The 13133-nt window shown below is 34.7% G+C and overlaps 1 protein-coding gene across 1 annotated transcript in view; it reads right to left on the bottom strand.

Moving 5' to 3' along the window:
• Nucleotides 1-8290, bottom strand: part of LOC128215170 (uncharacterized) — a 31554-nt gene extending 23264 nt beyond the window's left edge. The window contains exon 1 of the mRNA XM_052921883.1: nucleotides 8248-8290. Coding sequence (XP_052777843.1) covers nucleotides 8248-8290 — 43 coding nt within the window. The remainder of the gene's footprint in view (nucleotides 1-8247) is intronic.
• Nucleotides 8291-13133: the final 4843 nt, after the last annotated feature.

Here is a 13133-nt window from a genome sequence, read left to right as displayed (position 1 = left end):
GCGTTTTTCATCATTTGAGTCAAATAAGTTATATTAATCATGATAATGTTTGAAATTTAAAAAATGTATCAACCTTTTTCAAATAACTGAAATCTGTATAAACGTCACAAATTGTAACATTTGATTATTTTTATTTCCTCATGTTTGTGTTCATTTCATATACTGTTTATAGCTAATTTCACTCAAATATGTTGCAAAATAATAAAACTATGGCAATAAGATAATTTAACTTCATCAATCTGTATCAAAACGGCTCCAGACCCTTTATCCAGATGACGGGTATTTGAATAGTATTTTGAACGGTTTTGGATGGACGTCTGTTTAAATGAAAAGACATTGAACAAAAAATACATGGAAACTTTTTTATGAAGAAGTTTTTGAATTAATAAACATATTTTGTTTGCAAAATAATCCAGCAATTTAGTGCCAATATACAACTTATATTGATTATTTTTTATGCATTATAGATATCTATTACTTTAACACACTATAAAAAATACTTTCATTTTATTTTAACAACACTCTCAATGCACTTTTTCTTTTAACGTGAACTATTAGCAATATCTATATATGTTATTTGCGATGAAGAAAATTATTTATAATCGCAATACTGATAATAAAAAGAACAATTACCTTCAAATAAAATGCTCAAAGCAACGATTAAAAGTATATAAACTCCTCTCCTCAGCGCCATATGTGTTTTTAAACTATAAACACATCGTACAACTTGTCCTATTTATATATCGACATATTTGGAAATGGTTGCGTTTATTTTGAAATACGACAAATCCGGGTAGTATTAACGTTTCCAATCTTTGGTTTCGAAATATTGTTGCAAATAATGTATGAATAGTTTGATTTAACTTATATAGAGCTGTATTCCCCAAAAGAGAGCTAAAAGATGTTTTATATTTTATGCAATATATTTTCTTTAGCTAAATATACTTGCTATTTGGTATGTTTTTAAACAGGTACTTGCCTACAGGTACTAAGGCGTAATATATTAATGTTTGTTTCAGGTTGCTCACTACCCCTTTTGCCCCGACCCTTAACATTAAATGGCCGATTGAATAGACGTTCTTAAGCATATAATTTATAGTTTTTGGTAACAGAAAAATCTTAAGAAACAATTGACCTAATAAAAAAATTCGACCACTAGCCTATTATTGAAACCTGGAACATTTTTACGCCTTATTAGCAATCAAATGAAAGGGATTCGATCACCAGATATTGTTTGTGATTAATTGTTGTAAAATGTCAACAAAATGCTTATTTCAACGACAAATTATCGTAAATTATTTATGCTAGCTCAGATATAAATAATTGTTTTATAAATGCGACAGAATATGCTCTATTTTGAATCGCAATACTGAAAACATAAACATCCATTAGCTCTCTGTTAACGCTATTTAAAAAGGAACTATTTACCGGCGCTTTGCTGCCTATTCCCGAGTTCCAGACTGAATACACATGATTCTGACAAAAATTAAAACAATTCACAAAGCATTTACAGTATTCGTATTTGGCTTTACATGATGTTACAGACATAGGGCATTGACACTGAGAATAGAATTATGCAGTACAAAGGCAAGAAGGATGGGAATTTAGACCTCTGTTAGAAAATATGGTTGTTATTAACATAACTGCGGCTTTTATGATTGCTATTTTAGAGAAATATATCTGCGAGTAAAGGATTTTTTATATTAAATATCCTTAAACTGTCCATTTCGCAGTACTAAATAAAGCACCTCAAAGCAGTCATTATGCACTAGATTGCCCCATTGTATTTTATAAATTTCAGGGGGGGGGGATGCATGCCCCCCTCGAACAAATATGAATCCAAATAAAAATAGGTCTAGCTATGCCCCCGATTAAGGTTCTGAGTCCCAGGACTCTGTTCAAATGCTACAGAAAGTTTAGGTTAAAAAATATACCTTTATGCCCAAGTATTTTTTGTCGTTTTGCGTTGTTTTTTATTCGCGTTGAGAATAGTTAAAAAATTACCATATCTTCAAACAAAAGCAACGATTAAAACAATAAAAACTATTTTCCTCAACTCCATATTTGTTTTGTTTTTACGTTATCTCTTTGTTAATGTTTGATAATTAACCAGCAAGTGTGCTTTTTGACTTATCGACATATTTTGTAATATCTGACCTTATTTTGAAATAAGTTTTATCTTGGTAGTATTGCAGTTTCTAATCAAGGGTTTTGAAATACACACCTTGCATATTTTAATAAATAGTTTATATAATATTTACTCAAACATTGATTGCAATTTTTTCATATTACTTAATATCAACTTAGTTTAGAACGATGGTAATATGATTTATACTCACCTGTATTTAAAGCAACTTTCATGGAAAACCTGTTTTATCTTGGTATCAAATAATTGTTTAAAACTGTACCGATTGAGACTAATTTCAATTCAATAAAGACATCGAAACAGCAACGTATTGTATTTATGTATTTGTCCTGAATCAGTTAGAGCTAGCCCATAGTCCATGAGACAAATCTTCTTGTCAGTAGGCTCCATGGCCTAGTGGTGTGGACTGCTGACATTAATTATTGTACTGATAATGCGGACCCGGTATAATTATGTCAATCGTCAGCATATTTGCGGAAAAGCATGGTAACACGGAAACAATGAATATGCCTCATAAATAATTCAAGCCAAATCGCACACGGTACATCAGATCTATGATCTGACTATCCTGCTATTCCCTTATAATCGAACTATAAATATATATTTATAAAAACTATTTCCCGTCTTTTATGGTGCATTTTAGTGCTATTATTTTTGTGTTTATTTAAATGAATCTATTATTTTGTCACCTTTATTGACATACATAAAGTTATCTTGAAATTGAATTCAGCCACAACCTCCGTATATCCACTAGTGATAGATATACATAAACCGGTTAACTAACAAGAATAACGCTAAAATATTATTCTTTTAATATTTTCTAATAGTCATATTTACCTATGTTTGGAATGATACATATAATATGGTATACTATTTGTAATATTTCTGTAATTCTATGGTAAAATCATATAAGTCTTCATACATGTACTATTCATGTATTTATGCAGCAATTTTTTAAAAAGAAACAAAAAATTTCGTAGATTTCAAGTCCATCCTCTCTAGTTTATGAACCCTAATTCTTCAGTGTAACTCCTGATGAACGATAAGCATACAATTTACATCATCTGTTTGTTTCGGACATTGAACATTCAAGGTCACGGGTATCTCAACGTTTATAGAAGATTTTAAGGCCAAATTAAGCCCATGAACAACATCATAAAAATCTAAGGCATATACTATACACCGGGTCTTGTAATCATATGGTGGCATATAACTGCCGTAAGATAACAATTGTTTCGTGCTATCTAGCTATCTAGTCAATATTCGCGTTACCTTTCTGGTAAGATAAATATCTTAAGACTTATACAGGCTTGAGCGTGTCCAGAACCTACACTTATTACCCGTTTTTAGGTGTACAACATTAACAGGTTATCTAGTAATTGTACGCGGATCTACTTAATAAGTGACATTCTAACTGGCTAACGTAATTTGGTTCGTGTTACCACTTAGTTATAAATGCATTCCAGATTAAGGCGCTAACAGCTTAACTAGTTATGATTTGCGGATTCCACTCAATAAGTGACATTCTAACTGGCTAACATAATTAGATTTGTGTTATCACTTGGCTATAAATGCATTGCAGATTTAGGCGCTAACAGGTTCTCTAGTTATGGAATGCAGATTCCACTTAATAAGTGACATTCTAACTGGCTAACATAATTAGATTTGTGTTATCACTTGGCTATAAATGCATTGCAGATTTAGGCGCTAACAGGTTCTCTAGTTATGGAATGCAGATTCCACTTAATAAGTGACATTTTAACTGGCTAACGTAATTTGATTCTCGTAATTTGATTCTCGTTAACACTATAAATACATTTCAGATTTGGGCGCTAACAGGTTATCTAGTTATGGCTTGTGGATTCCACTCAATAAGTGTCATTTTAACTGGCTAACGTAACTAGATTCGTGGTACTACTTAGCTATAAATGCATTGCAGATTTAGGCGCTAACAGGTTATCTTGTAATGGCTTGTGGATTCCACTCAATAAGTGTCATTTTAACTGGCTAACGTAACTAGATTCGTGGTACTACTTAGCTATAAATGCATTGCAGATTTAGGCGCTAACAGGTTATCTTGTTATGGCTTGCCGTTTCCACTCAATAAGTGTCATTTTAACTGGCTAACGTAACTAGATTCGTGGTACTACTTAGCTAAAAATGCATTCCAGATTTAGGCGCTAACAGGTTAACTAGTTATGGCTTGCGGATTCCTCTCAATAAGTGACATTTTAACTGGCTAACGTAACTAGATTCGTGTTACCACTTAGCTATTAATGCATTGCAGATTTAGGCGCTAACAGGTTATCTAGTTATGGCTTGCCGATTCCACTCAATAAGTGTCATTTTAACTGGCTAACGTAACTAGATTCATGGTACTACTTAGCAATAAATGCATTGCAGATTTAGGCGCTAACAGGTCAACTAGTTATGGCTTGTGGATTCCACTCAATAAGTGTCATTTTAACTGGCGAACGTAACTAGATTCGTGTTACCACTTAGCTATAAATGCATTGCAGTTTAGGCGCTAACAGGTTATCTAGTTATGGCTTGCCGATTCCACTCAATAAGTGGCATTTTAACTGGCTAACGTAACTAGATTCGTGGTACTACTTAGCTATAAATGCATTGCAGATTTAGGCGCTAACAGGTTATCTAGTTATGGCTTGTGGATTCCACTCAATAAGTGACATTTTAACTGGCTAACGTAACTAGATTCGTGTTACCACTTAGCTATAAATGCATTCCAGATTTAGGCGCTAACAGGTTATCTAGTTATGGCTTGTGGATTCCACTCAATAAGTGACATTTTAACTGGCTAACGTAACTAGATTCATGTTACCACTTAGCTATAAATGCATTCCAGATTTAGGCGCTAACAGGTTATCTAGTTATGGCTTGCGGTTTTCACTCAATAAGTGACATTTTAACTGGCTAACGTAACTAGATTCGTGTTATCACTTGGCTATAAATGCATTCCAGATTTAGGCGCTAACAGGTTATCTAGTTATGGCTTGCGGAATCCACTCAATAAGTGACATTTTAACTGGCTAACGTAACTAGATTCGTGTTATCACTTGGCTATAAATGCATTGCATATTTAGGAACTAACAGGTTATCTAGTTATGGCTTGCGGAATCCACTCAATAAGTGACATTTTAACTAGCTAACGTAACTAGATTCGTGTTATCACTTGGCTATAAATGCATTGCAGATTTAGGCCCTAACAGGTTATCTAGTTATGGCTTGCGAATTCCACTCAATAAGTGACATTTTAACTGGCTAGCGTAACTAGATTCGTGTTATCACTTGGCTATAAATGCATTGCAGATTTAGGCGCTAACAGGTTATCTAGTTATGGCTTGCGGAATCCACTCAATAAGTGACATTTTAACTGGCTAACGTAACTAGATTCGTGTTATCACTTGGCTATAAATGCATTGCTGATTTAGGCGCTAACAGGTTATCTAGTTATGGCTTGCGAATTCCACTCAATAAGTGACATTTTAACTGGCTAACGTAACTAGATTCGTGTTATCACTTGGCTATAAATGCATTCCAGATTTAGGCGCTAACAGGTTATCTAGTTATGGCTTGCGGAATCCACTCAATAAGTGACATTTTAACTGGCGAACGTAACTAGATTCGTGTTATCACTTGGCTATAAATGCATTCCAGATTTAGGCGCTAACAGGTTATCTAGTTATGGCTTGCGAATTCCACTCAATAAGTGACATTTTAACTGGCTAACGTAACTAGATTCGTGTTATCACTTGGCTATAAATGCATTGCTGATTTAGGCGCTAACAGGTTATCTAGTTATGGCTTGCGAATTCCACTCAATAAGTGGCATTTTAACTGGCTAACGTAACTAGATTCGTGTTATCACTTGGCTATAAATGCATTCCAGATTTAGGAGCTAACAGGTTATCTAGTTATGGCTTGCGGAATCCACTCAATAAGTGACATTTTAACTGGCTAACGTAACTAGATTCGTGTTATCACTTGGCTATAAATGCATTGCTGATTTAGGCGCTAACAGGTTATTTAGTTATGGCTTGCGAATTCCTCTCAATAAGTGACATTTTAACTGGCTAACGTAACTAGATTCGTGTTATCACTTGGCTATAAATGCATTCCAGATTTAGGCGCTAACAGGTTATCTAGTTATGGCTTGCGGAATCCACTCAATAAGTGACATTTTAACTGGCTAATGTAACTAAATTCGTGTTATCACTTGGCTATAAATGCATTGCAGATTTAGGCGCTAACAGGTTATCTAGTTATGGCTTGCGAATTCCACTCAATAAGTGACATTTTAACTGGCTAACGTAACTAGATTCGTGTTATCACTTGGCTATAAATGCATTGCAGATTTAGGCGCTAACAGGTTATCTAGTTATGGCTTGCGCATTCCACTTAAAACGTTACATACTAACTGGTTAACGTAATAGTGTGTACAGCTGTGTACCATATAATCCATATACTGTGTACATTTATTATACTCGTACTCGGGAAAATCCCATCCGGTGAGTGTTCTTATAAAATTGTTAGTCATATTAGGTTTTTAGAGCATATTTCACAGACAAAATGTAACGCTGGTTAGAGTTACCCTGGTTCCAATGTATAGCACTGTCACATGGGACACCATTTAACGTCCCCCGGAAGAAGATTAGCATATCAAGTGATGCAGAGGGGAATCAAACAAGCGACCCCTGCATCAGGTCAAGTGTGTTTTCACTTAACCACGTATCCGCTACATCCATAACATAGTGAGGTTGCAGAATTCTACTTGTACCGGTACGGGTACGTGTGGACTACTTTTTTGTGCACTATGTCGTCAATTTATGTCAATATTGTACAAGTTAAGAAATACATCAGCACGAGGAAATGGATTTATGATCACATAAGATACAGGTACACATTTAAATTCATTTCAGACTTCTCCGTTTATGTGTCTCTACATGTACAATAACGCATGTACATTTTGTCTACGTGTGCGACAGACATTTAAAAACCGGTTTAAACGTATAACGGGTTCAGTCACCAACTTCATTACGCAGCGGTTACTTCCCTTGCCTTACAGTATTGATTTGTATTGATTTTAGATTATATAAGGTCTGCCCCTGCTCAGTGCGTGTTATGGCTTGACCCAACGCATCATCCGAGGAGGTTTAACTACAGGAAGGAGGCGAATTTAGCCTCACCAATGGATGAGGCATAAGGCCGAAGATAATTTCGAACACCAATGTGTACCATATAGGAGAATGTTTGTTTTATTTAAGTTCATACAATATTCAAGCAAACCGGTCAATAAGTAGCCTTTGGCAATATTGTTTAAAAACACTAACGAAAGGAGAAAGGTGAAAAACGAACTCTGATTGGTCAATTTTTACTGACTCTTGATCGAACTCTTTAACCGTATTTAAACTATTGTATGTACGGGTATTTTACGTCGTCTGTTGTTGGTTGTTTGTTTGTTGTGTGTTCATACATCAAGGCTGACAGATATGGAGATTTATTGGAAAACAGGCACTCCTTATAAACTTGTATTTTATATTACTCAAAGCGTACGAGGTTTAAAAAACCCATTTCTTCATATTTCAATAATACAATGAAAACTACAGTGACGGAAAAAATCCCTTTTAAGAGGCACACGGCACGGACCCAAATGACAATGAATAAGACACACAAGCGTATAAGCATCACACACACAACATATAGAACACACACGCAACAAAAGAAAATAAATTATGGATATTTTAAAACAGATGCTATAACGGTGTCACACTTTACCGTAAAATTGCGCACCGAATCTAAGCAAATCTATGATACAAAATTTCTTCGTATAATTGCCCCAACTTAAACATTTGCAAATGATTTATATTTCAATGCTTTAATATAGTTATGTATATACATACATAAATATGACATACAGGATTTTTGCAGAAAAGGGAACAATCATACATTGATAAATCACCCGGTATGTATGACGTCATTCCGAATATAGACGAAGTAGACGAACATAAGTACTGCTACAAAGGCAACTGTCAAGATCGTGCCCAGGCAGCAACAACATGGAATGGAACCAATGCTCTTACTTGTGTCTTCTGCACTATAGCTGATTGCTGTTACTGCTTCCATCGTCGTTTCATAAGGATGATGACACTTTTTTTCCAAATAATCTAATGACTGAATTATTTTATTACCCTTGCTAATCTTTAAATCTGAAATGGCAATGTTCGTGTGCAGTTTTATTTTACAATCATATTCAGTTTTATCAATTGTTGATAGTTCAAAAACGTTCAAATGATTCATTGATTAATGCTTACTCAAATACGAAATAACGCTTATAAAAATCTCAATAACTATTTAACATGAAAAACAAACATGATTTGTGCTTCTTCGCGATAGAAACCATGGATAACGTTTAAGAAATACATACCAGTCATATAACGTGTATAATCCAAAATCCAAGTTTATGTAGAAATACCAGTTCGTTTTATGATAAAAACATTAAATGAAATATTTCGCAATTTGTGCGAAAATAGAAATTAGCCTTTTATAAGTAATTACTCGTCACCATTCTAGGAAACAAAATAAACATATAGTTATAAATAACTTTGATACAAGTTTTGGTGTATCCATCCATCCATCCATCCATCATCCATCCATCCATCCATCCATAATCATCCATCCATCCATCTATCCAAGAACACCTTTCCGATAGACCCAATACGCCTACTTGCTTTCAACATCAGATATTATGAGTAACGTCAACTCATTTAGATAAATGGTGTAATTTTAATTGATTTACCTCCCTTGGAAGGAAATTAAATAAAGAATTTCAGATTTAAGGACATTTGCCCGCTGTGTCGTACGACAGAGTATAAGGAAAACTTAACCTTCTGTACAATTTTCTTAGTGTCAACAAATACGAGTCACAGCAATATGCTTTATTTATTTTTCGACTCAGACGAATGGTATATAAATCAAAGCACTGATATAGTGCTGAATGGCTTGAGCGATGATTCCTTCCATGTGATATTCAAAACAAGATCATATGTGAGTGATAGCATGGCACTCGCTCACTCGCTCTCGATCCTTCCTATCCACTCATTCAACCTACCGACACACCTGACCGCCCACTCACTCACTGTTATAATTATCATTCATAATAATATAACGATAATCAGCAGTACTGTTACCACCTAATACGCGAGTTAAAAGGGAAGTTCCATTTTTAAGTACTTTCGGTTAACGTTGGATTTATTATATGGGGTGTTATATTTACAGTAGCGGCATCATGTAAATCGTATAATATCTCGTCAAATTCTATGATGTTGTGTTGCTGACGCCGCCAAATATATATTTTATTTTGACGTATGTATATAGCATTCCTCGTGTTGGTTCCATCCTTATAAGTGGGAGTGTACATGGAAAACCCCCCCAAAAGTCTTTACATTAACTATGACGTTGTTGAAAGACACAACCAGCGGAAGGTCTAGAAATTGACGTTAGAGGGGGCCTAGCTTAGTGGTGCAACCATTTGTGATGCAACCTCCCTAAGAACCGAAATTTAAATGGTTTAAAATGTAGCAGAGAAGAGGGGGTCGGGGTAGTCCCTAAAGACATTTCTAATCATTCTAATTTGATATGTTGCATTTTAGGCGTATTTCATTGAATGTGACAACGAACACAACTGGGACAGTAATATATTGTACAGGCAGAAGCCAAGTACTGAAGTAGTCTTAACATTCATTATGACATTGTTTAAATGACAACCGGGGCAGTACTGGAATGTACAGGAAGAAGCCCGGTACTCTTAACATTGTTTATTTATTTAGTGTTTAAAGGTACAACAGGGACAGTAATGAAATGTACAGGGAGAAGCCCGGTAGTCTTAACATTAACCATGACATTGTTTATTTATTTAGTGTTTAAAGGTACAACCGGGACAGTAATGAAATGTACAGGGAGGAGCCAGGTAGTCTTTACATTAACCATGACATTGTTTATTTATTTAGTGTTTACAGGTACAACCGGGACAGTAATGAAATGTACAGGGAGAAGCCAGGTAGTCTTTACATTAACTATGACATTGTTTATTTATTTAGTGTTTAAAGGTACAACCGGGACAGTAATGAAATGTACAGGGAGGAGCCAGGTAGTCTTTACATTAACCATGACATTGTTTATTTATTTAGTGTTTACAGGTACAACCGGGACAGAAATGAAATGTACAGGGAGAAGCCCGGTAGTCTTAACATTAACTATGACATTGTTTATTTATTTAGTGTTTAAAGGTACAACCGGGACAGTAATGAAATGTACAGGGAGAAGCACGGTAGTCTTAACATTAACCATGACATTGTTTATTTATTTAGTGTTTAAAGGTACAACCGGGACAGCAATGAAATGTACAGGGAGGAGCCAGGTAGTCTTAACATTAACTATGGCATTGTTTATTTATTTAGTGTTTACAGGTACAACCGGGACAGCAATGAAACGTTAAGTGAGATGACCAGTAGTCTTAACATTAACTATGGCATTGTTTATTTATTTAGTGTTTACAGGTACAACCGGGACAGCAATGAAACGTTAAGTGAGATGACCGGTAGTCTTTACATTAACTATGACATTGTTTATTTCTTTAGTGTTTAAAGGTACAACCGGGACAGCAATGAAACGTTTAGTGAGATGACCAGTAGTGTTTACATTAACTATGACATTGTTTATTTATTTAGTGTTTAAAGGTACAACCGGGACAGCAATGAAACGTTAAGTGAGATGACCAGTAGTGTTTACATTAACTATGACATTGTTTATTTATTTAGTGTTTAAAGGTACAACCGGGACAGCAATGAAACGTTTAGTGAGATGACCAGTAGTGTTTACATTAACTATGACATTGTTTATTTATTAAGTGTTTAAAGGTACAACCGGGACAGCAATGAAACGTTTAGTGAGATGACCAGTAGTGTTTACATTAACTATGACATTGTTTATTTATTTAGTGTTTAAAGGTACAACCGGGACAGTAATGAAATGTACAGGGAAAAGCCAGGTAGTGTTTACATTAACTATGACATTGTTTATTTATTTAGTGTTTTAAGGTACAACCGGGACAGCAATGAAACGTTTAGTGAGATGACCAGTAGTGTTTACATTAACTATGACATTGTTTATTTATTTAGTGTTTAAAGGTACAACCGGGACAGCAATGAAACGTTAAGTGAGATGACCAGTAGTGTTTACATTAACTATGACATTGTTTATTTATTTAGTGTTTAAAGGTACAACCGGGACAGCAATGAAACGTTTAGTGAGATGACCAGTAGTGTTTACATTAACTATGACATTGTTTATTTATTTAGTGTTTAAAGGTACAACCGGGACAGTAATGAAATGTACAAGGAGAAGCCAGGTAGTCTTTACATTAACTATGACATTGTTTATTTATTTAGTGTTTAAAGGTACAACCGGGACAGTAATGAAATGTACAAGGAGAAGCCAGGTAGTCTTTACATTAACTATGACATTGTTTATTTATTTAGTGTTTAAAGGTACAACCGGGACAGTAATGAAATGTACAAGGAGAAGCCAGGTAGTCTTTACATTAACTATGACATTGTTTATTTATTAAGTGTTTACAGTTACAACCGGGACAGTAATGAAATGTACAGGGAAAAGCCAGGTAGTCTTTACATTAACTATGACATTGTTTATTTATTTAGTGTTTACAGTTACAACCGGGGCAGTTATGGAATGTACAGGAAGAAGCCCGGTAGTCTTAACATTAACTATGACATTGTTTATTTATTTAGTGTTTAAAGGTACAACCGGGACAGTAATGAAATGTACAGGGAGAAGCCAGGTAGTCTTTACATTAACTATGACATTGTTTATTTATTTAGTGTTTAAAGGTACAACCGGGACAGTAATGAAATGTACAGGGAGAAGCCCGGTAGTCTTAAAATTAACCATGACATTGTTTATTTATTTAGTGTTTACAGATACAACCGGGACAGCAATGGAACGTTAAGTGAGATGACCAGTAGTCTAAACATTAACTATGACATTGTTTATTTATTTAGTGTTTAAAGGTACAACCGGGACAGCAATGAAATATACAGGGAGAAGCCAGGTAGTCTTTACATTAACTACGACATTGTTTATTTATTTAGTGTTTGAAGGTACAACCGGGACAGCAATGAAACATTAAGTGAGATGACCAGAAGTCTAAACATTAACGATGACATTGTTTTAAGGCACAACCTGGAGAGTAGCGCATCCACATGTATCGATCCACTGGTACATTTATACACACATGTCCTGCAAAACCAGTTAACTACTGCACATCTGTGAAAATCTCAGCAAATAATAGTTTATTCGTTACATAATGTATGAGTTATTTACAGACTGTAACTAAGATACACAAAACAAAATTATTTACCTGTCAGAAAAGTTTAAAATTCTTAGATAAAATAAACAAAGGTTACACAATTTTGTGGTAAATATAGGTAACTTTTTTTATAGCCAGTATTTATTAATTAACCAATTCTGATTTCAAGTGCAGATATTTTGTTGTTCAAACATTTCTTAGCACATTGTACTGTTTATAACTTAACTATAAGATTGATGATGGACTTATTTTTCAGGAGTGCATTGTTCATGTACATCGATATATTTCCAAAAACGTGTGACAAAAGAGATATTTCCGTTTCCGTTTTCCCGTCTTATTCTTATTTTTTTTTGCACCTGACATTAATTTGTAGATTGCTTTTGGACTCTTTTTGTGACCGATTATCTTCCACCTTACAAGATCGTTAATGTAATGTTGTTTAGTTATTGCTGACCCAGACACAATGGAGGCAGTTTGCCAGACTCAATGGGGGCAGTTTACCAAACTAAATTGGGACAGTTAGCGAGACCCAATGGGGACGGGTTGCCAGACTCAATGGGGGCAGTTTACCAAACTAAATTG

Source organism: Mya arenaria, chromosome 13, assembly GCF_026914265.1.
Source record: "Mya arenaria isolate MELC-2E11 chromosome 13, ASM2691426v1".
In the NCBI taxonomy this organism is placed as follows: Eukaryota; Metazoa; Mollusca; class Bivalvia; order Myida; family Myidae; genus Mya; species Mya arenaria.
The sequence above is the reverse complement of the archived record's forward strand: the minus strand, read 5'-3'. Positions and strand labels throughout refer to the sequence as shown.